Source organism: Manis pentadactyla, chromosome 10 (assembly GCF_030020395.1).
Source record: "Manis pentadactyla isolate mManPen7 chromosome 10, mManPen7.hap1, whole genome shotgun sequence".
In the NCBI taxonomy this organism is placed as follows: Eukaryota; Metazoa; Chordata; class Mammalia; order Pholidota; family Manidae; genus Manis; species Manis pentadactyla.
In genome coordinates, this window is record NC_080028.1 from 25,865,947 (window position 1) to 25,892,848 (window position 26,902).

The following is a 26,902-nucleotide window of genomic DNA, read 5'->3' on the forward strand; positions in this document are numbered from 1 at the left end:
TTCCTCAAAAAGCTCAAAATAGAAATACCATTTGACCCAGGAATCCCACTTCTAGGAATTTACCCTAAGAATACAGCAGCCCAGTTTGAAAAAGACAGATGCATCCCTATGTGTATCGCAGCACTATTTACAATAGTCAAGAAATGGAAGCAACCTAAGTGTCCATCAGTAGATGAATGGATAAAGAAGATGTGGTACATAGACACAATGGAATACTACTCAGCCATAAGAAAAGGGCAAATCCTACCATTTGCAGCAACATGGATGGAGCTGGAGGGTATTATGCTCAGTGAAATAAGCCAGGAGGAGAAAGACAAGTGCCAAATGATTTCACTCATATGTGGAGTATAAGAACAAAGGAAAAACTGAAGGGACAAAACAGCAGCAGAATCACAGAACCCAAGAAAGGACTAACAGTTACCAAAGGGAAAGGGACTGGGGAGGATGGGTGGGAAGGGAGGGACAAGGGCGGGAAGAAGAAAGGGGGCCTTACGATTAGCATGTATAATGTGGGGGGGGGCACAGGGAGGGCTGTGCAACACAGAGAAGACAAGTAGTAATTTTACAGCATCTTACTACGCTGATGGACAGTGACTAATTGGGTATGTGGGGGGGACTTGGTGAAGGGGGGAGTCTAGTAAACATAATGTTCCTCATGTAAGTATAGATTAATGATACCAAAAAAAAAAAAGATTCCTCACCTCCTAAACAGAAATCAGAGGGGCAGCAATGCTTTATTAAGCATTATATACAAGCTGGTAGTGACAATCAATAGCAGAATAATCTATTAACATTCTTGTAACAGTTTAGGACATTAACGTTTTAATCACAGAGTTGCCAGTGTTCTGAAGCTTGCATAATTTTTAAGAGTCAGAAAACAAAAAACTCATGGACTCCATGAGTTTCTTTCAAAAGCAATTGAAAATCTCCAGAAAAAGTACCATGCACATTTTTATTAATCATATTTATAGTACTAATGATATTTGGCTTGTATTGTAAAAATACTTTACCATACTAGACATATAAAAACAAATGATAGACTTTAATATCTCAAAATAAAAATAAGATGAAATAGGTTTCTGTAAATAAGAATGTCAAATCCAGAATTACTTAATACACATTCTAATTAGGAAATTGTACTATATAACGTATTAGTGAATATACCGATTACATTTTCTCATGGCAAATGAGACACAGGGTTAACATTTCTCTTGGACTTCTGAAAACCTCAATATCATCTGTCTTTTGGTGGATTCAGTTTCATACGACGTCTATGATACCTTGAAAAGAAATAAATATTTAAGATTATTTTAATAAAAATTAACTGTTCCTGATTAGTCTGCTATTAGTACTCAATAAAATCATTATATAATACTATTAGATATATATATATATATATATATATATATATATATGTACAGTTAGATATATCACAAATAGGTAGGTACTTCTTAATAATAAGTCATACTTTCCCCACTGTGAAAACTGTTTCCTATTAATTAAGCATTTTTTATATCTTGAGGATAATTTCAATATGGTAACCTGGATGACAGATCCTTAATTAAAAACGATTGTATTTACAGTAAAGAAACAGCATATTTTGAACATGCTGAATGTGTTCTATTGAACTCGTATTTAAAAGGAGATGTTTTCCTCCTAATGGAGGTCTTTTAAGCTGAAAAAAATATGTTTTAATACACAACAGGATACAATCAGTTAGTAATGTCTTTATGGAAAAATGTGCAATGTCACCAAAAATGGAAGAAACGCAAATTAAAACAGTGAAGAACCTTTTACTTGTTTTTGTAATTACAAATATTTTAAAAATCATATTGACCAATCCAGGCACAGGTGTGATGAAATAAGTATTAACTGGTACAATACTTTTGAAAAGTAGTGTGGCAAGATATATCAAGAATTCTTTTAAGTAGTCATAACTTTTGATCTAGTTCTTCTTCTTCTTCTTCTGAAAATCTATCCTAAAGCAATATAGAAAAATAGTTAAAATATTAACTTTTAATTTTAAATATTAAATAGTAAATATTAATGGGGAAGGAGATACAGTATACAAATGTATATATACAGTATTTAATACCACATAAAAATAAGTGAACAGAACTTATGTACAGATCTAAAGAGATAAATGAAATGCATTTAGCAGTAATTAACTGTGATTTCACTGTAGAGAATTTTTCTATTTGCTTCTCTGCATTTCCTTACTTTCTTCATTGATTTAAGAAAATTTCTGCACAGAGCACATGTATTTGGGTGATGAGGTTTCCACAAAAATTTTCTTAGGGAAGATTTTGGCAAATCAGTATAAATTTTATTACTTTTTTGCTAATGTAGAAATTCAGTGTAAGGATTTCTATACCATAAATGTAAGACACGTATCTCATGCACTTTAGTTGTTGATTAAGATATTTGAAGTATTCTTTGTTTGTTTTAAGGTTTCATATAAGCAACTTTCATATACATTGTTTTCTTGATGTTGACTTTTTGAAAACTTGCAAAATACAGACAGCAAAGTTTTAAAAACGAAGTATATCTTTGTACAATAACATCGAACACTTAAGTTGTAGAATAATACATACAGCATAACAGCATTTATGTAAACATTTCTATATGTACTTGGTATTTGCATAGAGAAAATTTCTTATAAAGGTTCCAGTTATCTGCCAGATAATCTAACTAGTGCAATAGTATCCCTGAAAAGTGTTGTCTCAAAGAAGCTCGCCACCAGAATAGGAATTTGGTAGTCATGAACTTTCTGAAATTATAAAATCTGAATATGTGTTTTTCAGAGAAGTAGACTCCTAGTGTTTCCTCAGATTCTCAATGACGTCTGTGGCCCTAAAAATCCTAAGGCCTATCCTGTAAGAATGTGATTCAGCTTACATTACTCAACCATTTTCATTACTCGACTGACTAACATGCTTCAGCACTGACAGCCATAAACCTCGAAAGCTCAAGTTCTAAAATATGCTCAATAAATATCCAATAGCATTTACAAATTTCTTATCATGCATGAATTTCAATATATGCTACTACCACTAGTCTGAAGCAAATACCTTAACTTCAAGGTACCACTATAACTTACTATCCAGACTGGGACCCTTTAGAGAAAAAAAACCTACCCTATTAATAATTAACAATACAGTTAAACTGAGACTGTTCCTGGCAAACCAAGATGTGTTACTACCCTTCTTGAATTACGTAATGACTCAGGGATATCTGAAATAATTGTTTCAGTTCTTAATTCAGAGCAGAGTGCCTCCTGGTTCACAATGCTATTAGACGTTAAACTCTGTTTCCTACTAACGGTGGTAACTATTTTTTGTTGACTCCATGGAAAATTACCAAAGTAGTTATTTAAATAAAGTGGTACTGCTATTCATACATTTAAAGGATTGCTCTGTATTTCAGATATTTAGAATTATTTTTCCATATCTTTCTTACTTCCCATCCAGCTATCTTTCAATCTTTCCACACTTCTTTCTTTCAATATGACTATATATTTAGGGGAGCTATGTTAGCTGTTTTCTTTTTAAAGAGGTATTATGAGAATCCGGACCATTCGCTCATTCATTTATTCAATCATTTTCAAATGTGTGAGCATCTACTATGTGCCAGGCACTATTTCTAGGTGCAAAGAATTCTGCAGCACAAAACAAGGCAAAATTCCCACCCTCAGGAAGCTTACATTGCAGTGCAGGAGATAGGAAAACAAGATAAGTAAGTTGGCCAGGGAAGGCTTCAGTGAGTAAAAAAATCTGAAGAAAATGAGAAAGCTGGCTTTGCTGTTATCAGCAGGAAGAGTGTCCTATGCAGAGTGAACAGCAAGTTTAAGGGTTCTGATGTGAAAGGAAGGGCACGTTCAAAGAACAGGAAAGAGGCCATGTGGCTGGAACAGAGTGAACAAGTAAGAGAACAGTAGGATTCGAGTGTGGAAAGATAATGGAGGGTCAGATCACAGAGGTTCCCATAGATTAACAGTCACTGTAACCTTTCTCTGGTTGAGATGGGAAGCTATTGGAGGATTTTCAACAGAAAATTACAATAAATAGAAATTTTAACAGGTTCCCCTGGCTGTGTGCTAAGAGCAGGCTACAGGGAAGCAAAGGCAGAAGCAGGGAGACCACCAGGAAGCTACTTCCATAAACCAGGCAGAAGACGGTGGCAAGGGAATGGTGATAGATGGTCATATTTAGATCCACTTTGGAGATAGAGATAACAGGATTGCTGATAGACCAGATGTTGGGTGTGAGACAAACAGAAGAGTCAAGAATGGCACCAAGGTTTCTGCCCCAAGCAGCTAGAAGAATGGAGTGGGCATTAACTGAGGTAAAGAAGGCTGCAGGAGAAGCTGGTTTGTGGGGACCATCAGAGCTCAGGCAGAGACACATTAAGTTAGGGATGCCTATTAGACATGTCAAGTGGGCAGCTGGATATACATGTCTGGAGATCAAGAACAGGTGGTGGGTGACCAGAGAGTGATTTGGGAGCCATCAGCATGCAGATGTATTTAAAGCCACGAGACTGGATGAGATCACTGTCTTAGAGATAATGGGACAGAAAAGAAGAGAGAACCAAGGACTGATTCTTGGGCACTTCAAAATTTAGAAATAAGGGAGATGAAAAGGAATCAGCAAGAGAAACCAAGACAATAATACGAACTTCAGATAAGTAAAGAGAGCCTCAAAAAAGTTATTAAGGTTGAATTGATAAAAATAACAGAAATTTGAGTTTTTCCCTCAACAATTAGCAACTCTGTAACACTGCTAAATACTGTGTTCAGGAAAGAATTATAATGAAAAGAATGGTCCATCACTTTTCAATTTTTTTCTTGCCAAATGATGAAGACTGAGGCAAGGAGGAAGAGCTTGTGCATAGATGCTGGCAACTGAGGGCACTGACATCTCCTACTTTCTGAATACTGGCAACACTGAAGGCCAACAGAATACCTCAAGGACTGCTGTGGAGGGCAAAGAAACCATAAGCATGTCCTCAACAACTATTTACAGAGGAGCTATCAAATGCAAATTGCTGTAGGGAGTACAAAAAAAATGGAGTCACATAAGAGATATCTTTTCAAAGAATATGTTCAAAGTCCCATGACTTCACGTAAATATAATGTAATGGCTAAGCTGGTTTCAATTTTCATCACTTGCAATATCATCAAAAAGGAAGTAGCAGGAGCCTCATGGTTATATATATTATTTTTTCTAAATCAAGCTTTGTACAATTGAATATAAAAATAATCATTCAGGCAAAGGCAGAGGGTAAGGACTAAGAGTTCAATTTAACCCCAAATCCAATGTCCTGGGTTTTCTCATCACCCATCTTCCACAATAACAATTCAAATAGTTCTAGCATCCAGTCTCAGTATAAAGACCAAATCTAAGAAGATATTTTGAATTGCCATCCTAAAGTAAACAAGATCACCAGGATAGGAAAAGCCAAAATCCAATTCACAAGTTTAGTGGTAACAATTTTAACTTTAGATTTCTAGACCTGAAAAAATCTACTCAGCAGTGTTTATTGGCCACTGGACTATTTCAGCCTCAATTCTGTACAGTCATACTACCTATACTTCTAGTCCACCCACTTTGGGTGAGTCCAATAATTAGATGCATGTAGGGTTAGGACTGAATGCAGTGGGGCAACATCTTGGTATCCTAAAACCTTGCTGACCTTGATTAAGAGTCCGATAATGAGGAACATCTTAATCCACCTGAGACCTATCTAAGTGGAAATTGGATAAACCCAATAAACTGATAGCTGAATTTGGGAATAAAACTTCCAAGAATCACTGGGAAATTTACCAGTGGACTATCCCAAAGACTACCATAAATAAATACTGTTTCAAAGAAAAACTGAACACCTTCAAGAAGCTATAAAGATAATTAAGATAATGTTCCATCAGCCAGTAACTTAGCACCCATATATTCGATTAAGGATACTGTATTAGAGGTCTTATGGAAACTTACAAAACATAAGATACATTTCTAAAGAAGACAGAATAGTGCAAAGTAGAAGATGTAACCAAAAAATGACTTACAAATACAGTATTAACAAATATCTAATAAACTATAGTTATATATAGTAAATATACTTGTTATAATAGGAGTAGTAGCTATTCAAAGTGACTACAAATTAAATTTCATGAAGAAAGTGAGCTAAGAGCAAACGGCAGAAGAGCAAAAGTACTGAAAATCAAAGGAAAAAACGTTTAAGATGCCCTGATAGTGAAACGAAAAAAAGCAATATTAAATTACATTCTACTTTTAAGAAACTCATTTTAAATGTAAAGACACAGATAGATTAAAAGTAAAAGATACATCATGTAAATGCTAATCAAAAGGTTGGATAAGCTTTATCAATACTAAACAAATTAGGTTTCAGTTTAAGAAATATTAGTAGCAATAAAAAAGAGACGATTTCATAAAGATAAAGGTGCCCAATGCATTAAGAGGACATAACAACAATAAAAGTAAGTATACCTAATAATAGAGATTCAAAATATATAAACAAAACAGAATTGGGAGGAGAAATAGAAAGGTCCACAACTAACTAGAGTTGTAGATTTCAACATTGCTTTCATGGTAATTTATTCAAGCAGAAAATTAGTAATAATATAGAAAACTTGAACAATAATACAAGCCTAGTAGACCTAATTGTTATTTCAAAAAACACTACACCAACAATGGCAGAACGTACAGTTTCTTGTCAAATGCACATGAAACAGTTCCCAAAACAGACTGTAATCTGGCCATAAAACAAATCTCAATCCATTTAAAGACTGAAATCATGTTTTGTGTTCACAAGAGAATTAAGCTAGTTATCAGTAACAGAAAAATATCTAGAAGATGTCAACATATTTGGAAATTAACTCACTATTAAATAACCCATGGATCAAGGAAGAAAACACAAGAGAAATTAGTAAACATTCTCAACAGAATGAAAATAAAAACAAAACATTATGAAAATTTGTGGGATGCCCCTAATGCAGTACTGAAAGAGAACTTTATAGCATTAAACACTTAAATGAGAAAATAAATTTCCCAATGATAAATGTTAAGAAACTAGAAGAAGAACAAATTAAACCTAGAGAAAGCAGAAGGAAGGAAATAGCAAAGAGCAAAAAATCAATGAAAGAACAAACAAACAAAAAAAGAATTAAACCAAAAGCTCATTCTCAAAAAGGTCAACAAAATAAGAATACCAGGAATGAGAGGTGACATCACTACAGATCATAAAAATATTAAATGTAATAAGGGGAATATAAAGAACTATGCAAGTAACGTAGAAGAAATGGGTAATCCCTTGAAAGGTACAAACTACCAAAGCTCCCTCAAGAAGAAAGAGATAAACTGAATAGCTCTGTCAACTGTAGGAATTAAATTTGTAGCTAAAAACCTTTCCACAAAGAATAAGAAAGAAATAATGCCCATTCCACACATACTCTTCCAAAACATTAAAGAAGAGGGAATACTTCCTAATCCATTCTATGATGCAAGCATTACTCTGACCCCAACCAAAGATATTATAAAACTACAGACCAATATTCTTAATAAAGATGTAAAAATTCAACACAAAATTTTAGCAAAATCAAATCCAATTCATTTAAAAAAATAATATAATATCACCAAGTGGGATTTAACCCAGGAATGAAAGCTTGGTTTAACACTTAAATTCATTAAATGTAATTCATCATATTAAAGACTAAGAAAGAAAAAACATGGCCATTAAAAAAAATACAGAAACAGCATCTAATAAAACTCAACACCAGTCATTATAAAATCTCTCTACAGCAGAAAACTAGAAGGGACTTTCTCAACCATATTAGAGGTAATCTACAAAAAGACCCACAGTGAACATCATACTTAATGCTGAAAGACTGACTGCTTTCCCTCACTAAAACTGACAGAAAGGCAACAATGTCCATTCTTAACACTTCTACTCAACATTGGACTTAATGGTCCTACACAGTGAGATAAGGCAAAAAAAGAAATAACAGGCATACATATTGTAAAAACAAGTAAAATTGTCTTTATTCAATGATGCCATGATCCTTTTATGTAGAAAATCCTAAGGAATATATAAAAAACTACCAGACCCAGTCTCAAGATCACAGGATACCAAGTCAACATACAAAAATCAATTTTATTTCTATATAGAAACAACAAAATATTTGAAATTGAAAATTAAAACCCAAGCATATTTACAGTAGCATAAAAAAAATGAGATATTTGGAGTACATTTAACAAAAAATATATAATAATGATATACTGCAAACTGTAAAACAGTAAGTAAAAAAATTTTGACCTAAAAAATGGCGGAATATATCATTTCGATGGATGGGAAGAGTCAATACTGTTGAGACATCAAGTCTCCTGAAACTGATCTAGATACTGAATATAATCTTCAAAATCCTAGCAGGCTTTTTGTAGAGACTGAAAAGCTGATTCTAAAATGTGTATGGACATGCAAAAGACGTAGGATTGCTGAGACAATGATGAAAAACAGAACAAACTTACAGGACTCACTCTACCTGGTTTTAAGAAAGCTACAGGAGCCAAATTGTGTGGTACTGCAAAAACAGACACATATTTTAATGGAACAAAATAGAGAGTCCAGGATCCACATGTATGGTCAGCTGAGTTTCAACAAAGATACTATGGTTATTCAATGGAAGAGATGATATTTTCAATGAACAGTGCAAGAACAATTAGATATACATATACAAAACATGAACCTAAACCTATGCCTCACCATACATAAAAATTAACTTTAAATGGATTATGGACCTAAATCCTAGAATCAAAATGAAAAAACTAGAAGAAAACATAGGAAAAAGTCTTAGTGACCTTGGGTTAGGCAAAGATTTTTTAAGTAGGATTAAAAAAGCCTGAAATAAAGGGAAAAACATATAAATTGGACTATGTCAAAATTAAAACAAAAGACACTAATAAGGAAATTAACAAGCAAGCTACAGAAAATATTTGCAAAACATTTATCTCATAAAGGACTCTGATCTATGAGCTTTACACTTTAATGAGACAACAATATGAACTCAAAAGCATTATACTAAGTGCAATCAGCCAGACACAAAAGGGCACATACTGTATAATTCCATTTACATGAAATTCTAGAAAGGGCAAAACTGCATGAATCTAGAGATTGATGAAATTGTAAGAAGTGATAGGAAACAGATCAATGATTGCCAGGAGCAGGGGTTAAAGGTAGGGAACTGAATGCAAAGGGCCTAAGAAAATTTTTTGGAGTGATAAAACAGTCTATGTTATGATTGTGGTAGTGATCACACAACTCTATACATATGTCAAGACTCATCAAGTTATAAACTTAAAACTGGTGAATTTTTCCATATGTAAATTATACCTCAAATAAGCCTATTTAAGAAAAGCTGCTTCAAAGAAGAGTTAAGAGGAAAACTGAGAAGACAATATTAATAATTATCGATACCTTATTATTGTTGAGAATATACAATATGCTAGGTGTTTAACTTACAAATTTTATCTCAAAGTTACCATACAAATTAGGCTTATTATCTCTATTTTCTTTAATAGGTAACAAGATAGAATAACTAGCTGGGGCAAGATGATTTGAGTAAATCCAGTCCTCTTTAACACAAAGTTGTACTCTCAGAAAAGAGTCTTAACTTATTGGAGTTCAAAAGCACAAAATTGAGTTTAAAACTATCTAGGGGGAAAAGGGTATGCGTAAGTATAAAGATTTCTTTTTATACTTTAAGTATTTCTGTTGTGTTAACCTTTTAATAAAAACTTACTTAAAAAGATGTTATATATCCCCAATTATTAAATTAATAATGGATCCCATTTGATTTCAGTAACTTAAAAACTGAAGTACTTGGTAAAATATTCTTATATATCCTGATATTTAAGGAGCAGTGCCTTCTGACATTTAGAAACCAACACTTGAAATGACTAAAATTAATCTAAAATGTACGTAGATAGCAAATAAGTATTTGTCAGTTAATGATCACACATTAGCTTATTCATAATTCTAAAAGATGATACATCACAAGGACAATGCCTACAGGTAAAAACTGTTCTTTCTATACATAAGCCAGTATCTGGAGTTTTTCTTCTCTGTATGAGGAGAGATACTGGGATAATCAATTGCATTTAATTAAAGTCTGCTTAGAACTGAAAGTACCTAGTAATCCTGATGGGACAAGACAAACCAGGAGATTAAATTAGTTAGTAGTCAAAGCTCATCAGCAGTAATAAGATTAAAGAAGTAAATAAGATTAAACATAGGTGGGGTACTAGATATCAAAGTCTGAAGATAAACATGCTTGGTTTTAAGACTCCCTAATGGTTTCCATGCCTTCAGATTTGGCCCCTTCAAATTACACACCTTTATAGAGGATTTTCATAACTTCAGTCAGTGATTTGGTTATGGACAAAAGATGACAAAAGATTGCAGCAATATGGAACATGCAGGAAGGAAACAGTTACTGAAAGCCATTATAAAAGAATTTCAAGGTGGAGCTTGAACTAAAATATCTGGATATCAGGGCAAAAACAAAAGGTAAAACATGAGCAGTGCTATGAATCATGGAAAGAAATCTCAGAATACAGTAACGACTTAGATAATGGGGCTGTGAAATAGCTTGCTAGTTTGTTTTCAGATACCTAACTTACAAAGACAGGGAAAAACCCAGATAGCATGTATAAAAAAACTGGATAACAAATAAGAAAGAAAAATCAAGGAAGGGTATATAAAATATAAGCAGGAGTTGAAAGGCACAATGGTGGACAAAAAAATTGCAGATAATGAAAGCAGTATTCCTATATCAGTTTCCCAAGAAACAAATCAGAAATTGATACAGAAATATCACTTTCATTATAGAAAGATTACTGGGGGGGTAGGGCTTTACAAGAAAGGAAAAGAAGAACCATATTTTGTTATAATGAATTTAAAACTCTGGACAGACATCTAGTCTTTTTTACTGAAATGTAGTTGATATATAATATTATATCAGTTTCAGGTATACAACACAGTGATTGAATAATTATATACATTACGAAACGCTCACCATGATTAAGTGTACTTACCACATGCTACCATAAACACAGAAGTTGAATATATCTTTCTGAATTAGTGATTTGTTTTCTGTGGGTAAAGAGATACCTAGTTTGAAATATTCTGAAGACAATGGTATTGGGAATAAGACTGAGGAAATTTTAAAAAATGTATAATGGAGCAGGTTGCATATCATCTGTATAATGAATACAATTAAAGTTCTCAGCATGATTTCAGTAAGACATGGAATATGGGGCAGAGCCCTGAAGAACCTCTATTGAAACTAAAGATAAGATAGAAGCACCTTCTAAAGAAAAACTAAAAAAGTAAACCAGGCTCCGGATCCATACATCCACTTGCTTTCAGTATCGTTCCCCACCAGATGATCCATAGACTCTGCAGACTCAATGTAAACAACAACGGGTTCCCTTCCTCACTCTCAAACCTGTTTCCCCACCATCCACCCAACCTCTGTCAGCAGCTTGACAGGCCTCCTATCTCCTCCTTCTCTTTCTCCATCCACACCCAGTCAGGTGACCTCCTGCTGTTAATTAACGCTCTTAAACACTGTCCTCTCTTTTATTTTCCCCCTTTTTGTTCCCATTGCTGGTCCTTTCATTTAGATCTTTAACAGATTTCACCTGGACTAATATAATAGTTTCCTAACAGGTCTCCCTGACTCTATAATCTTTCATATATCACTTTATCCCAACTACAGAACCTACTTAATAACTCTCTAATTCATAACATTTGGGCATGTGAGTTTGCTTCTCGAAATTTACAACAAAAATAAAATCTAAACTCCTCAGCACAACACAGAATCCTTCATAAAACCCTTACTACATTCCTTCCTCATATTCTAGGGACACATCCACACTGAACTACTTGCAATTTCCCCAGGTACTCTGACATGCTGTTCTCTCTGCCTTAGAAGCCTTTCCCCATTCCTCATGACTAATTCCTAACTCTTTTTTCAATGCTCAATAACTAAATTTTGTTTATTTACTCTAGTCATCCCTCCTTGACTATAAACAACTTACAAACAAGGATTGTATTTTTGATCACCCAGCACTTAGTAGTAGAGCAGCTTGATGAATGTATATTCATTAATGCCGTAAGTATGTTCTGTCATACATGCATAGCCCAGTGCTAGTTACTGAGTGTCCAAGTGAATAAGAACAAAGTTTGCTCAAACAAACATAAAAAAAAAAAGCCACCTCTTAGTTTTAGTAGGGAGTAAGATAGATATGGAAGAAAGAAGAATCGAAAGAAGAAAATTAATTAAACCCAAATGTTATGAATTAGAGAGTCAGATAGGAGATAAAAGAATCAATGTAATAAAATGTGAGTATTTGTAAACAGAGGGACAACTGTCACTTCTAAAGGAACTGAGAAAAATATACACTACCCAACCATTTTCTATACCCTACCTTTTTTTTGCAATAACTCGAAATCTGTTAAATGGATAAAAAACTAAAGAGAACATCAATTATTTAGCAGGAAGTTGAATGAAAACAATACACTGACTATATAACAGAATGGAAAAATTTCAAGAACTCTTGCAAAATTCACTGAAATCTTTGGTTAAATTCCCCCACTAAAATAAAGGAAAAAAAAGAAATATTATTTCATTTTAGCTGCAGTATATGTTGATTTAAAAATGTAACTTAGATTTTTTAAATAAATGGGCAAATACATAAAAAAGAAAAAAAAAGTAACTTAGTAGATGATCATATTGGGTGTTAATTTCCCCATGCAGAATATAGCCTCGGAAGTTTGCTAATGCAAGGAAAGTTATGTGTTCCTTTAGTGTGTCTTGTGGGAACTGAAGAAAAAATAGAACTTACTGTCCATGCGGATACCAACGGTGCTTAGTAGTAAAGAACATTTTGCTAAGTTGTTCTATCATGGGTCCTTGCTCAATGTGTTCATCTTTTTCTTCTAATCTGGTTTTCAGCACTTGATCATGTGTCTCTTCAGTATTATGCACAGGATCTAGCCGAGGGATAGGCTACAAAATAATCAATAATGAACAGCATCAAAATGTAGCAATTTTAGGCAGCATTTGACTGAGTTTACAACACTCAGAAATTCACGACAGTACCTCAAGGCGGGTAAATAAGTTATCAAAAGGGAGTCACTTGGTTGCATTACACATTAAAAGAATCAGAAATATTTTTCTTCTCATATGGTTTTGAGTTTCTTTGCCAATAACAAATTCCTATTTAAAGCTATTTTTCCCCCATAATAAAGTATTTAGTTTCTATTTCTCAAAATTATAAATTGTGCTCATTATATTTTAACTTTAAAGTTTAACTTAAAAGTCTCTACCCTGCATATCATTTGAGATAGAATGAAAATCTTTTCATTGAAAATGATGTTTCTTATATCCAAAGGGAACAGGAAAAATTAGTGTTTTCATTTTAGGTGACTTGAAATGCCACCAAATGATGCTTTTGGCAACGTGAGTAGTTTTTTCCCCTAAAGACATTAATTACTAAAAATCTCACCTGCTCCCCAATACATAAGTTATATGACACATTCTCATTAGTAACAGTGAGTGGCTCACTAAAGGCCTTAATAATCACTGTCTTGGAAAGTCAGATTACCTATATTTTTAATATAAGTGATAATGTATGTAACTCAAGACAGTAACATTGCCTTGTTTTATCAATACCATTTATATGTTTTTGATACCATGAAAATCTGAATTTACAACCAGAAAGATGTCTTCTTTACTTTTACATACTATTAATGACAAACACTACGTTCTACCAGTATATTAAATGTTGCAGCATATACTTACATGTACATGAAAAAATAAAACCTCTTTAAAAAGCATGAAGTGCATGAAGGTGGCACAATTGGTTATGTACTATAGAAATGCAAAGTAACAAGTAGTGGAAAGTAGTACAGGAGCCAAGTTAGAGCTTTGCCACAGGGTGTAGAATGTATTCTACAAGGGAAACCAAAGATGAGTAAAGGAAGGTAGGTAAGCACACACAATAAAATGGTAATCTTAAAAATGATGCTGAGAAACCAGATTATCAAAGGCCTTCAAAGTTAAGCCTCCTAAGTAGCAATTTGACAGAGGTAGAAATAAGGAACCACTCACTTAGTGTGGGTAGAAATAAGGAGGAATCATATTAAAGAGGTTAAGAACTTACGTTTTGGTCTGCTTGTCACTTACTAGCTTTGTGACCTTAGGCAAGTTATTTAAGTTCTTAATTTCCCCTTCTGTAAAATCAGAGAAGCAGTATCTATATAATAAGTGAATTAAGTGAAGTAATAATATATAGTATGCTTAGCTCTAAGAGCTCAATAGTAGGTAGCTACTAGCATTTCTTTAAGGCCTTTATCAGGAAAAAAGTGGTATCAACTCATTTTAAAGAAAAGTGCTTCTTAGCCACTTAATTTAAAAACATCATCTCTTTTATGTAAAATGAAATATTCATAAGTGTCTTTGAAGTTACTATCAGACCCTGATGTGTATTAGCAAACATGGGATGAGAGCCTATAAATAGTTTCCTGTTTTAGGTTATTATACTTGTTGCTAATGATCAAAGTGTTTTAAATATTATCAGAAAGTTATTTTCAAATGCTAATAAATGTTCACTGTCTCTTTTCCTATTCCCAAGCATGCCCAATTCTAATATACTACAAATTCTCTCTGCTTTGTATGATTAAAAACTTTTTTCCAGGCACACAGATAAAAGACATTGGAATTAATGGATTCTTCGAAGACTGTTATGAGCACCTGCAGTATCACAATTGATTTTTAGGTTAGTATTTGATCTCCTTGATCCAACTTCAAAGAAAGGGTTTCAGTAAAAAGGAAAAACGAAAATAAAACTGAATGTCAACTTTAAGAAACATTCATAACTGTCATCCTGAATTTCCCTTGTTTTTCTTAAGAATTTTCAAGCTATGAGTTTTGAAATTTTCCACTAAATCAACCACTAAAAAGAACTGTCTAGTATTTAAATTTTTACTTTATTTTTCCAAGTCATTATTTTTTTGGCCCCTGGCGTAGTATCTTTATTCAGTTAAACTAGAAATCTTAAATTCTAGAAAAACATTTTTAGAATATCAGTACTTTTAATACAACATATACCTGAGAGAAGTGGAAAGAAGGATCTTTTTACCTGGATTTATGAAAATGAATCAACATGTTTTAGATTTAAATGTGAACTACCAGAAAACCAAAAATGCAAATCATCTTAACTTTCTCAAAGCCAGTCTCAGTAGGTATTCCTATATATGGCTAGGATCTTTGTATGCAATATGCTTTCCGGGGCCTAGAGAATCAAAGTGCCCACCAGAATTGCAGCCCTACTTCCTTGGGAAAAAAAAATCAAGTAAATTTTAAGTCATGTTTGAGAATATTTACTTAATTTTATGTACTCTCTTCATAAGATTTGTAAATCTGGATTTATAAGAACATACTTTATTCCAACAGTACTGTGTTTTGATGAATGTTTCTTATTGTATAGCTCAATGTACAATTTATTACTTGAGAAACAAATTCCATCCCTCCCATGTCAATTCTATTAGCCCTAGATCAGAAAACCCTTAAGCATGAAGAGGGAGGAGCAAATCCATTCATGTAATCAACAAATATTTACTGTGTGCCATCCAAGTCCCAATGTTCCCCAAGGGAACGAGAGACAAGGCCCTGTCCTCACAGAGCTTACATTTTAATGGTGGGAGACAGAAAACCAGGAAAATATCCATATGCCAGAAATGATAAATGCTATTGAAAAAAAGTGAAGTATAAAGGATACTTTATGTGCAAGGGTTTATAGGTAACCAGATAACAAATAAGGGAAGATCTAAAGGAAAGGAATCAACTTTGAGATTTCTGGGGGGAAAGCATTCCAGGCAGAGGAGCAAGAACTACAAAGGCCCTGAACCAGGAGCTTGACTAATGTACAGGGAGGCCAGTCCGGAAGCAGTGGAGTGAGAACATGTACACTAATGGGAGTGAGCTTATAGACTATAGAGAGAGGAATGCTGATGGTGTGAGAGAAGACACAACTGCTACAACAAAGGGAGAACAAAAGAAAAAGAGGAGGAAGGGAGTTGGGCATGGATGCAAGGGAGTGATTGTAATGATGGACCGTGGGATCTATGCTAGGTAAGGAGAAAAGTGAGAATATACTATACATGAGGAGCTGTGAAAAAGTGGTTCAGTTGATGCAGGTCTCAATGAGGGGATGAATAATTCTTGGAGTGGGAGACTAGGGGGTGCTGGTAGTAAGCTGGTTGAATTTTTGGTATCTCAATTGTCAGGCAGGAAGAGCAATTATTTGTGATAAGAATATCTCTAGGGTATGACAATGGGCGAGGAAGCTGAAATAGGGAGAAAAGATCAAGAAATGAGAGACCAGGGTATTAAGACAGATCATCTACATGGGTACTTAAAGAATTAGGACAGAAACAGTGTTGGAGAGCTTGACAGTACATCTAAAATCTTCAAGAGTGGAGTGATGGTGAAGTAAAGCAAAAGATGGCAGATGACAACAAACAGGATGGATGGTATAGTTTAATAACACAAACTATAAAGCTAGAAATTATTAGGGAGGAGGAAAGAAAGGGAGAAGCTACAGGGACACCTACTCTACTTCTAGGCCTGGTACTAAAAGAGATACAGGAGAGAAAACAGCAACTATTTAAAAGACTGCTGGGGAAGCAATGGCCCTAGCCAGTATTCCTTCTGGTTCTTTCTGTTAGAACCAGAGGTGAAGGCAACACTCTGGAAGTTAAGGTCATGAGAGATTTTAGTGATGGCACTAAGTTCTAAATGTAGAGTGGAAAAGTTTTGAGAGCTGAAAAGGATAAGAAAAGCATCAGATTCAGAGGGATAAAGAGCCACGTGGGGATAAGGGTCTTGATGTTGAGAAATGACATCGCAGTCTTGGTTTCTTGGTATAACTGCTAAAAGAAGGCTCAGACATGTAACCAGAAATATAATACAAAATAGTAAGGGAAGAAGAGACAATATACTGTGAGCTGGAGGGTTTACAAGCCAAAAATCAATGACTTTCACCTATTTTCTGCACAGTGACCAAAGAAACCAAACACAAGAGGTACTGGATTATTGCCTACAGTATCTGGCTAGAAAACAAAACAAGCAAACAGAATGGTGAGGTTAAAAAGGGAATAGAAAACAACTATCAAAATAACACTAATCTATTCTGTCAAGTTAACCAGTACTCTGGCCCTAAAGATGATTTTTAAAAATAGGTACCACTAGCTGCATCACATGATGACTTGAATTATCGAATTATTTTCTCCTTAAAAAGCAAACCAAATACTACCAAATATAGCAGAACAAGCCTTAAAGAAACAGGAGGAAGCATTTCAAATATAAAATAATAAACAGACTTAGGTCAAGCTAAGATAAATTGAAAACAAAACAAAACCTCCTCTGTCTAGTGCCTGGCCTTTGAAGAAATATGGAAAATGTTAAACTATGCCACTTAAAATGTATACCCATGTGGCACTTTAGAAAAAAATAACTAAAAAAGAAGAAATCCACCAAACATTAAAAGGATTATCAGAATGAATACAATATAAAAGAAATGAAACAGTACTCTAAAATACAAGTTTTCATACTATCTTAGAATACAGTCTAGGGTAGATGGGACAATGTGTTTTATAAATTTATACTAAATGTGTTTGCTTGATTCCTCATCAGAAATCTACCAAGTTTTAGACCAGAAAACTGATGCCATAGTTATATTTAAAATGTTCACCTTGTGTATTAAAAAAAGCCTTTTAGAAAAGACGTAGGCTCCAATCCCTGAGCTGTGGCCAAGGACTCAGCAGCCTCCCCTTTGAGTCCCCTCACTTCCCTATTCTCTGTGCCCTCATCTTCTCCCACCACCACCTTCTGCAGGCCATTTCCACCAAGGAAAAGGAATTGTATCATATGTCCACTACCCAAAACCACTCTTTCTACCCCTGTGCTGACGCAAGTAAAGGTGATGATGTGCTTCCTGCTGGCACTGAGGATTATATCCATGCAAGAATTCAACAAACAAACGGCAGGAAGACCCTTAACTTCTGTCTAAGAGATCACTGATGATTATTATAAGAAGGAACTAGTGATGGTATTTAAGAAAAAATTTGCCAGCTATGGTACTGTCATTGAGCATACAGAACATGGAGAGGTAATTCAGGTACAGGGTGACCCGCACAAGAACACATGCCAGCTCCTGGGAGACTAGACTGGCTAACTACCACATAAAGTTTCCTGGGTTTTAATGTTTTTGGCTGAAGCTTAAGTGAGGATTTCCTTGCAATGAGTAGAATTTCCCTTCTGTCCCATGTCACAAGTTTAAAAACCTCAGAGCTTGTATAATGTAACATTTGGGGTCTGCTTTTAACTTGGGCTAGTGTAACTCCCTCATGCCATAAACTGCAAAGAGCCAGGAAAAAAAAAAAAAGAAATAAAGATGTAAAAGAAATAAGGGAAAACAGAAACAGTAAAATTAAAAAGCCTAAAGATTTTAACTAAATAAAGGAAATCCAACAACTTCCTTCTCTTCAGACACTGTAAGGAAGTGTGAATACTTCTAACAGCAAATTAAAAATCACAAGAGATGTTCTCATACATACTTTGGTATGTTCATATGGAATGTCCACAGAAGGGTGGTAGCACACTATTGTCCTGCCATCAGATGTCAAAGCCAGCTCTACCTTGCTAAAAACAGAAAGTTTAGAAACAGAGTTAAACTGTATTCAAAGAAGGATGATTATTTTTAGAGCCAAAATGAACTGATCATGAATCCCTGAAGAATAAATGCCATAAGACTGCACTGGCAAACCTGGCACCCATATCATAGGAGAAACTCAGACTATCACACAAAAATGGTCACTTTAACTACCACAACACTAAATCCTTAATGCACCATCACACATTATTTTACCTAAATTATTCTTTAACTTATTTGTTTTTAGACTATCCAAATCTTTGGAAAAGATCTTTGCATTTACTTATCACTATTATAAAAACTTCCTTATCTAAAAATGATCTTCCTAAGGATATTACTTGGTTGAACTATTAAAGTTGAAGATGAGCAAAGTACATAATCTTCCAGATAAAAAATCACTTGAATTTCCAATCTTAGAAGACTGCAGCTGAGCACTTTTTCTAAGATCGGCATTTCTCCGAGTGCCTTTGGCAGAACTGTACAACTGTTAAGACTCCCATAAAAAGGGTTCTGTGGTCAAACACATTTGCGAATTACTGAATATTATCCCTTCCCTCCATTAATATCCCTCAAGAGAACACATTTTGGGTAATAGTCCTCTATCTACTTCTTCCAGGAATGCTCTGGCTGGATCTCATTCCTTCAGGTACCAACTAACCAAGCCTGTTTTTCAAAGATTCTGGCAACTACTACTGTACTTAGATCCACATACCCTCTAAAGAACATGACTTTCAGCTTTTATTAAACTTATATGTTCTCTAAATGTCTATAAATTGAAATTTCTAGGATTTCAACACCAACTAGATTTGAACTAGACCAGCAATTAAACCATAAAGTGTATTTTAGCTAACACAGGATAAGGTATTAAGTTGTTTCATTATGATTTGAAGACAAGATACTGTAATATGGCTACAATGAAAATTAAACCTTTCTGATAAAGGATGGAGTTTTATGTAATGCAAAGCACTTATAAGACTCAATCTCTTCATGTTTAAAAAGTGTTACCTATTACCTAATTTCATCATTATCTTAGTACTTACTAAATATACAATTAAATCTAGTATAAAAGGGAAGAAAATGTTTTTCTAAAATCTGCAATAAAAACAACATAGCTTAAGGAAATATGTTGCAGTTTCTGCATATCAGACTCTGCTACAGGGAATAAAACAGTATCTTAGTCATGTTTTTCTGAGTTCTTAGCATAGTTGATTAGGAATGAGTAAATACCAAATCAATTATGGTTGAATTTAAATATTTGTAATTTAGGATTATTCAACATCAAATAAAAGATAGATAACTGCTTAAGCTAAGAGATATGAACCCCAAGAGAAAATTATAAAAACTAACTTTTCCGAAAGGCTAAAGAATGCTTCAAGAAGAAAAGACAGTATTTCTAACAGCATGTCTGTCTCACAAAAAATTAAGTATTCACTGAAACACAATAATGATTTTTATTTAAAATATTTATAAGTCCAAATAATGGGTAAATAAAATCACTAAAATAATTCTTAAAAACAAAATTAAAGAAAGAATAATCAGAAAAGAAAGCAGAAAATACCAAAACAAGAAATAAAATTAAACCATTTCAGATACAAAGCTAACAGACTATTATTTTTTCAATTGAATTTTAATACATACCAATTATAGTCATCTGGAAGAGAAGAATATGTAGATTTATGACTAACACAACATAAAGCTCCATCTGCAAAAACCCAAAAAAGTTCAATGGATTTAGTTAATTTGAACATACGTTCTCACATAAGTATAAGGCTAGTTTTACTCATCCAACCAAAATTTACTGTGTTTACTAGTAAACAGGGCTGTTCTAGGGGCCAGGGATTCAACACAGAAGATTCAGTCTCTGCCCTCGAAAAGGATACAACTATAGTGAAAGATAGACAAGTAAACAAACAATTCCAATATAAAAGATAAGCTCTGTTATAATGGGTAAGCACTGGGAGAAGGAGGGGCACATGGACAGGTTACAAAACACAACCATGCAAGTTCAAGAACACCTTTCTAGTGGTAATGACGTCCTCATTCCTAAAGGATGAAGGAGTAAGTAGGAGTTGATGGGGCGGAGTGCAATGCTCCTTGAAAGAGTAACAAGTGCCAAGAACCCGAGGTAAGAAAGAACATGAAGTATTTGAGTATTGTTAAAACTTTTGTGTGACTGGAGTACATAGTTCATTAAGGGGTAGTGTTAAGGGATGGAATACAAAATAAACTTTCAAAATTAACTTGTCTTAATCAAAATGCTCACATTTCAAAGCTTATTTCCCTTTTTTAGAATACCTGCAAATTCAAAAGCTGTAATTACTTTTTTAAAAGTTTGTGAAAGATTTTCCTATGTTCAGTGAGAGGGTGTTCTTTTAAATGTAAAGAAAAAAAAAAACATAAATGTAGCTTGGTATAGGTTTTCTAAAGTAGTCCTCCCTCATCCAGTTACACCTTCTGGGTCTCAGTTACCAGAGTCGGGAAGCAGATGATCCTCCTCCTGAAATAGCATCAGGTCAACAATAGTCTAATGCTACATCACAGTGTCTACGTCTCTCACCTCACTTCATCTCACCACCTAGCCATTTTCTCATCTCGCATCATCACGAGAGGTGAAAGTACAGTACTTTGAGAGAAAGACCATATTCATATAACCTTTATTACAATATAGTTATTGTTTTACTGTTTTTGTATACAGAGTATTGTAATTATCTTATTATTAGTTACTACTAACCTCTTACTGTGCTTATTTGTAAAATAAACTTTATCATAAGGTATGTATGTGCAGGAATAACACAGTAGAGGGTTTGGTACTATCACTGGTTTCAGGCATCCACTGAAGGTCTTTGAATGTATCCCCTGTGGATAAGGGGGTACTATGTGTATCCTGGCTAAAGCCAAGGATCATATTCTCTCAACTGAGCCTTTTGCACCTCAGTATGGAACACCATCCCCATTTTGCTCAACTACCACTCACCCTTCAAAGTCTACTGCTACTCTTCGATAAAATCAGTGGTAAGAGTTGTCTATTTTACATGTCCCACAACCAGTGTTTCATATGACATTGCTATACCTTCTTTGTGGTCTTTCTTTTTTTTTCACTTATTTCAATGTATCAAAGACATATTTTCCATCTTTTTATACCTCTCCTTTTCCCAAGGGTTGCATATACTTAGAAGTCTAGATATAAATTCTTACTTCAAAGCATAAAAAGTATCCTAACAAAATTCACTATTATCATAAAAGATTGCTCAGGAAAATATCAATTCCAAAATTCTACTGATGTAAGATAACAAAATACAAAGAATTAGAAATTTAACCTCATCTGTCAAAAGATTAATTTTCAATTATCTGTGCTAATACAGAGGAGCATTCAGTAAGAAAAATCCAAGGATAATGAAAAGATCATTTACATGTATTTTATTTTCTTGTTTGACACTGTTGGAGATTTTCCTAATTACACATGTTAAAAGAAGTTTTTACTCTTTGAATCCAAACCAGCTATGTAATGTACACAGTGCTGAAAGAAACAGGTGGCAGAGGCAGGACTGCCAGAATTAAGTGTTCTTAAATAGGCAGGAGGGAAAAACTCAAGACAACAGTATTTCCATTCAACAAGAAACTCTGTAAGATTTCCACTGTATACTTACATAGACATTTGTCTGTACCCTCAGGACATAGATCACATTCTACTTCATATTCTAGGTATTTCGTATTTCCATAGATGTCTGTTTCAACTATAAGTCTAAATAAGTTCTTTAAGACCAGGAACCAAATCCTGTTCATTAATGTGTCCCCATATTGGCTACTAGTAAAAAAGTGACTGCCAAGCTGCCTCTAAAATGTTAATTTATGAATAATTAATATTTGAAAAACTCACCTGACATTTTATGAAGAGAAAAATTCTCAATATGGTAGCAGAGGTTCTAAATATAGAATTAGGATTAATCCCAAAGTTAACATCAACTGGCCCAAGGCAAGGCAATGCGCCAAAAAGAATTTCAGTGAGGGTCAGCTCTCCATAAATAAGTTCTTGTTTTATATATATGTTTAACTGCATTTTGATAAGATCTATAAAAACTGATAGTTCCACTTAATTTTCAAATGCTCAATATTTTCAGTTACTACAGGAAAGAGGTATAGCAGAAAGTGTATTGGACAAAATTAGATGGGGAGACCTAGGTTTTGATCAGAGCTCTCATTTACCAGATATGTGACCTAGGTAGGGGAAATTTCTGAGGTCCAGAGAACGCAAGTTTCTTCAACTTCAGAAACAGGATAATACCATGTGGCATTATCCAAAGTTATAAAGATCAAATGATTTACTATGCTTAAAAAACTAAAATAGTCTACATTCCCATGTTGACTATGTATTTTGGAAGACTTTTAATGTTCCTTCTGGAATATAGGGAGGCTTTTTATTTTGCTCATTGAACTTCCTCCTTTAATCATTGTTTTGTTTGCCTCTAATCTTAATGTCCCTCCTTTTCATGTAAAATACCAATAATAAGAGTAATAATAATACTTTGCCATCAATAATAGCAATAATAGAAATCATGCAGAATGAGGAGCTTCAGGATGCAAGAAGTGAGGTAGTCATATTAGGATGACAGAGTGATAATGGAATAATTTTCTGGGGAAACCTCAATTAATTATTAGTTAACTCTAATCCATTCAATTCAGTTTAACATTTATTTATCAGATATCATGTCTGAGAGGCAGAGGAAACCAAAATAAATTAAGACACTGAACAAATTTGCGATCTAGTAGGTAAAGTAAACATAGACAATTTTCACTTATTCAGAGGCTAACTTGTTTTCAGATTAACCTGAGTGCACACTAATGGGTGTTTCAGGACACTGAAAAGGTAAAAACTGATTAGGTCTGATTTCCTATCAGCCTTGCAGGTGAATGTCTGTTGTGGGTAAAGGGTCTCTCCCCATTCTCAACACAAAAATGCTCCTAAGTAATCAAGAGCTGACTGCAATTTTATTTTGTTTTCACTCTGATTTTAGTTTATATCTAGTCTCTTAGCAATCTCCTCCTCTATTTACTTAATTATACTCTTATACTTTTTACCCTAGTCTTGAAACAACTCTCTTCCCCATAACTCAATAAACAAGTGTTCAATTACAAATGGTAATAAACAGGAAACATGAAGGAAGAGATTAAGATCAGGCAGAGATGTGTAAAAAAGTTGGCTGACATACCTAAACATGAAAAAACAAACCTATTGTAACTCTCTACCATGTCTGGGAGAATAGAGAGTTCACAGAGCAAGATCCAAGTGAAAGCAAGGTTAGTTGGGAAAAAAAATTTTAATAGTCTATTTATATGGGTCAATGTTTTGACTATCAACACATATTAACAGGCTTTGAAGGAAATGTTAAACTATATATGTTTCTTTAGAAAAGAAAGGTGGAAATTACATTTTTAAAAAATGACTATAGAAAAACACAGAAAGAATACACTAAAATATTAATAATGATTATCTTTGTAAAATGGATTATAAATTTGCTATTTACTGATTTTAAGAACTACTAAAAAAGTAATATATCAAAACAGTAAATATAGGTGATTTAAACCAGAGGAAGTTCCTCTTTATCAATCTCTCACTTGCTCTCAGCTAAATCCCACTTGTGGTCTACACAGATAATCTTGCCTACACCTTTTACTCTGCATTTATACATATATACATACACATTTATAAAATAGATCTTTTAAATGCACAAGTGGGAATGATTAGATACTGTGTGATAGATCATGCAATATACATCTGCGATATACTTTTTTCACCCTTGTATTCAGAGATATTTCCACATTTGTATGATACTCATAGTAAAGATACAACCATAACTGATTCATTCCCCTTTTGACATTCTTTCTCTCCTTTTCCACTATTGCATACACTTCTGTTATTAACAGGCATATACAGTAACCAAACACATTAAATTTTCTACAGTGAACATGTACTTCTATAATATTTGGAAAACTTTAAAGTTTTTTTAAACATTAAAAAACTCACTTACTTTGAATTGGAATTAAATGTTTCAAGACAGTCCTGTTTGATATCACCCATTTTGCTGCTGCTAATGCCATGGTGAATCAAGATGTTTATCAGGTGAGAGGAAAGATCATTTGAAGAGAAACTGCTTTTAAAATCTGCTTGTAGGCATACCCATTTTCATCCCTGCATAAGAAATCAAGAAAAATCACGCTACCTGTGGTGAATTAAGGTGACACGATACAACGAACACTGCAAGAACAAGATAGGAATTACTGCCTAGAACTACCAGCACCTAAAGCAAAAGTTTTCAACAACTTTCCATTTCCATTAGATTTAGGACAATGAGCAACATCATATCAAAATATAAGATCAAAACCCTGGAACTATGTCTATTACTATTTCTTACAAATTTCTCAGCACCTGGTGTAGTTCTTTCCACTCAATGAGTGCTCAGCAAATGTGTAATTACCCTAGGAAACAGTCATTCACACGATAAATAGAGCATCCTCATTCATAATGCTAATGTCAGGTACGAGGTACAAGGTCTTATTACGTCTCTTAAAGCAGTATCAAGTTTCTGCTTAAGTAAAATACTAAATAATGCCTATCCTTGTCCGATTAAATACTGATTTGGAGGAACATATATGAACACCTGAAAGTCCCAACTCTCACTCTCTCATATATGCATAAGGCTTTTAAACTTCCAAGGTGCTTTCACTACTTTATTTTACTCTTACATTAATCATTAAGAGGTATTTTTATTTTGATTCATAAAGAAACTTAAGTACAAATTTAAATGACTTGCTTCCAAAAACTTAAGAGTCAGTCAACTACAAACTGAAACTTTGGAAGTCATTAATTAAACCACCCTGTTTCTTCCATAGTAAAAAGGGGAAAACAACCACAGCCTCCATGGCTGTTGTGAATCCGTGATATGTAACCATTGTTACATCCCTAGTTTTTAATTCGCCTCGACGACTATTCATTCCCTTCCCTCAATAAGGCCTCGGGCCGCACAGTCTTACTTGCTTCCTAGTGCAGGTTGATTGCTCCCACTGTCAGTGTACTAGCAGTGATACCCTGAGTTCATACAGTGTGCTTTTTAGAGTTTATAACCCCCTTGCCTATACATTATAGGCTCTTCCACAGATCTGTTTAATACCGTTAAGAACAGAGGTTCAGAGAGGTCAAACGATTTACGTGCCCACTACACCTATACTTAATAGATGGCATGGGTAGAACGCAAACCCGTGTCTTCAGACCACGAACCGAGAAACAAAACATTTGGGGAGGAAGGCAACAGGTCCCTTCTGTCCGAGGCCCAGAGGCAAGGATACCCTCCTGGGGGTTAGGTTATTCACTCCAGGGAGAGAAATAGAATAAAGCCCCTGGCCCGGAATCAAATTCCAAATCAAAAGCTGCGGACGGACTCCGAGGGCGCGAGGTTTGAGGAACAGGCTACCAGGAACGCGGGAACTAGAACCTGGGGACAGAGCGAAAAGACTTCGACACGTAAGGGTCCCCTAGCGATGGGCGGAGGCACGAGGGAGCCCCACAGGTAGCGCGCGGCCACGTGCCGGCCCTTCAGTAGGATGCACCGGGTCTGGCGACGCCTGAGGCTTTATCCTGCCGCGAACGGAAGTTAAGAGACCGCGACACCTGCCAGAAGCCTGCCCAGCTTCTAAGGACTCCCTAACCGGAGGAGAGGGTAGCGGTTACCTTCACCGCTGCTCACCACGAGCCCGCCATCTTGCCTCAATCCGGGTCCTAGGAGACGCCGCTTCACGCGTCTTCCCGGTCCGCGGGGAACTCTGGGAAATGTAGTCTCCACGGAAAAGAGCCGCAACATACCCTACTGTTTAGTTGCAGCAGGTATCCTGCAACTGTACCTAAGTTGCCCCAAGAAACAAAGTCACAGTTCCACACACACAATCTTAGAAAGTAACAAGCACTAATTTTTCTTTTTAAAGTTTATACTACTATTTAGAGGAACTCGAGATCTCCCCTCGGTAAATGTAACGTTTCCTAGGGGAAGAGGCATTTCAGGAAAGCACGGATGTGAGGTGGGGTTGAATTCCAACTCCAAAACCCAGCACTGGTCCGAAAA

At 34.7% G+C, this 26,902-nt stretch overlaps 1 protein-coding gene across 1 annotated transcript; it reads right to left on the reverse strand.

Moving 5' to 3' along the window:
• Window positions 1-717: 717 nt before the first annotated feature.
• Window positions 718-26,596, reverse strand: MRPL42 (mitochondrial ribosomal protein L42). Its single transcript, XM_036891511.2, has 6 exons — window positions 26,515-26,596; window positions 24,818-24,978; window positions 20,430-20,493; window positions 18,697-18,781; window positions 12,921-13,084; window positions 718-1,280 (listed from the first exon to the last, which is right to left on the reverse strand). The coding sequence occupies exons 2-6, from the start codon at window positions 24,885-24,887 to the stop codon at window positions 1,235-1,237; spliced, it is 429 nt and encodes a 142-aa protein (XP_036747406.1). The 5' UTR covers window positions 24,888-24,978; window positions 26,515-26,596; the 3' UTR covers window positions 718-1,234.
• Between the last annotated feature and the right edge of the window lie 306 nt (window positions 26,597-26,902).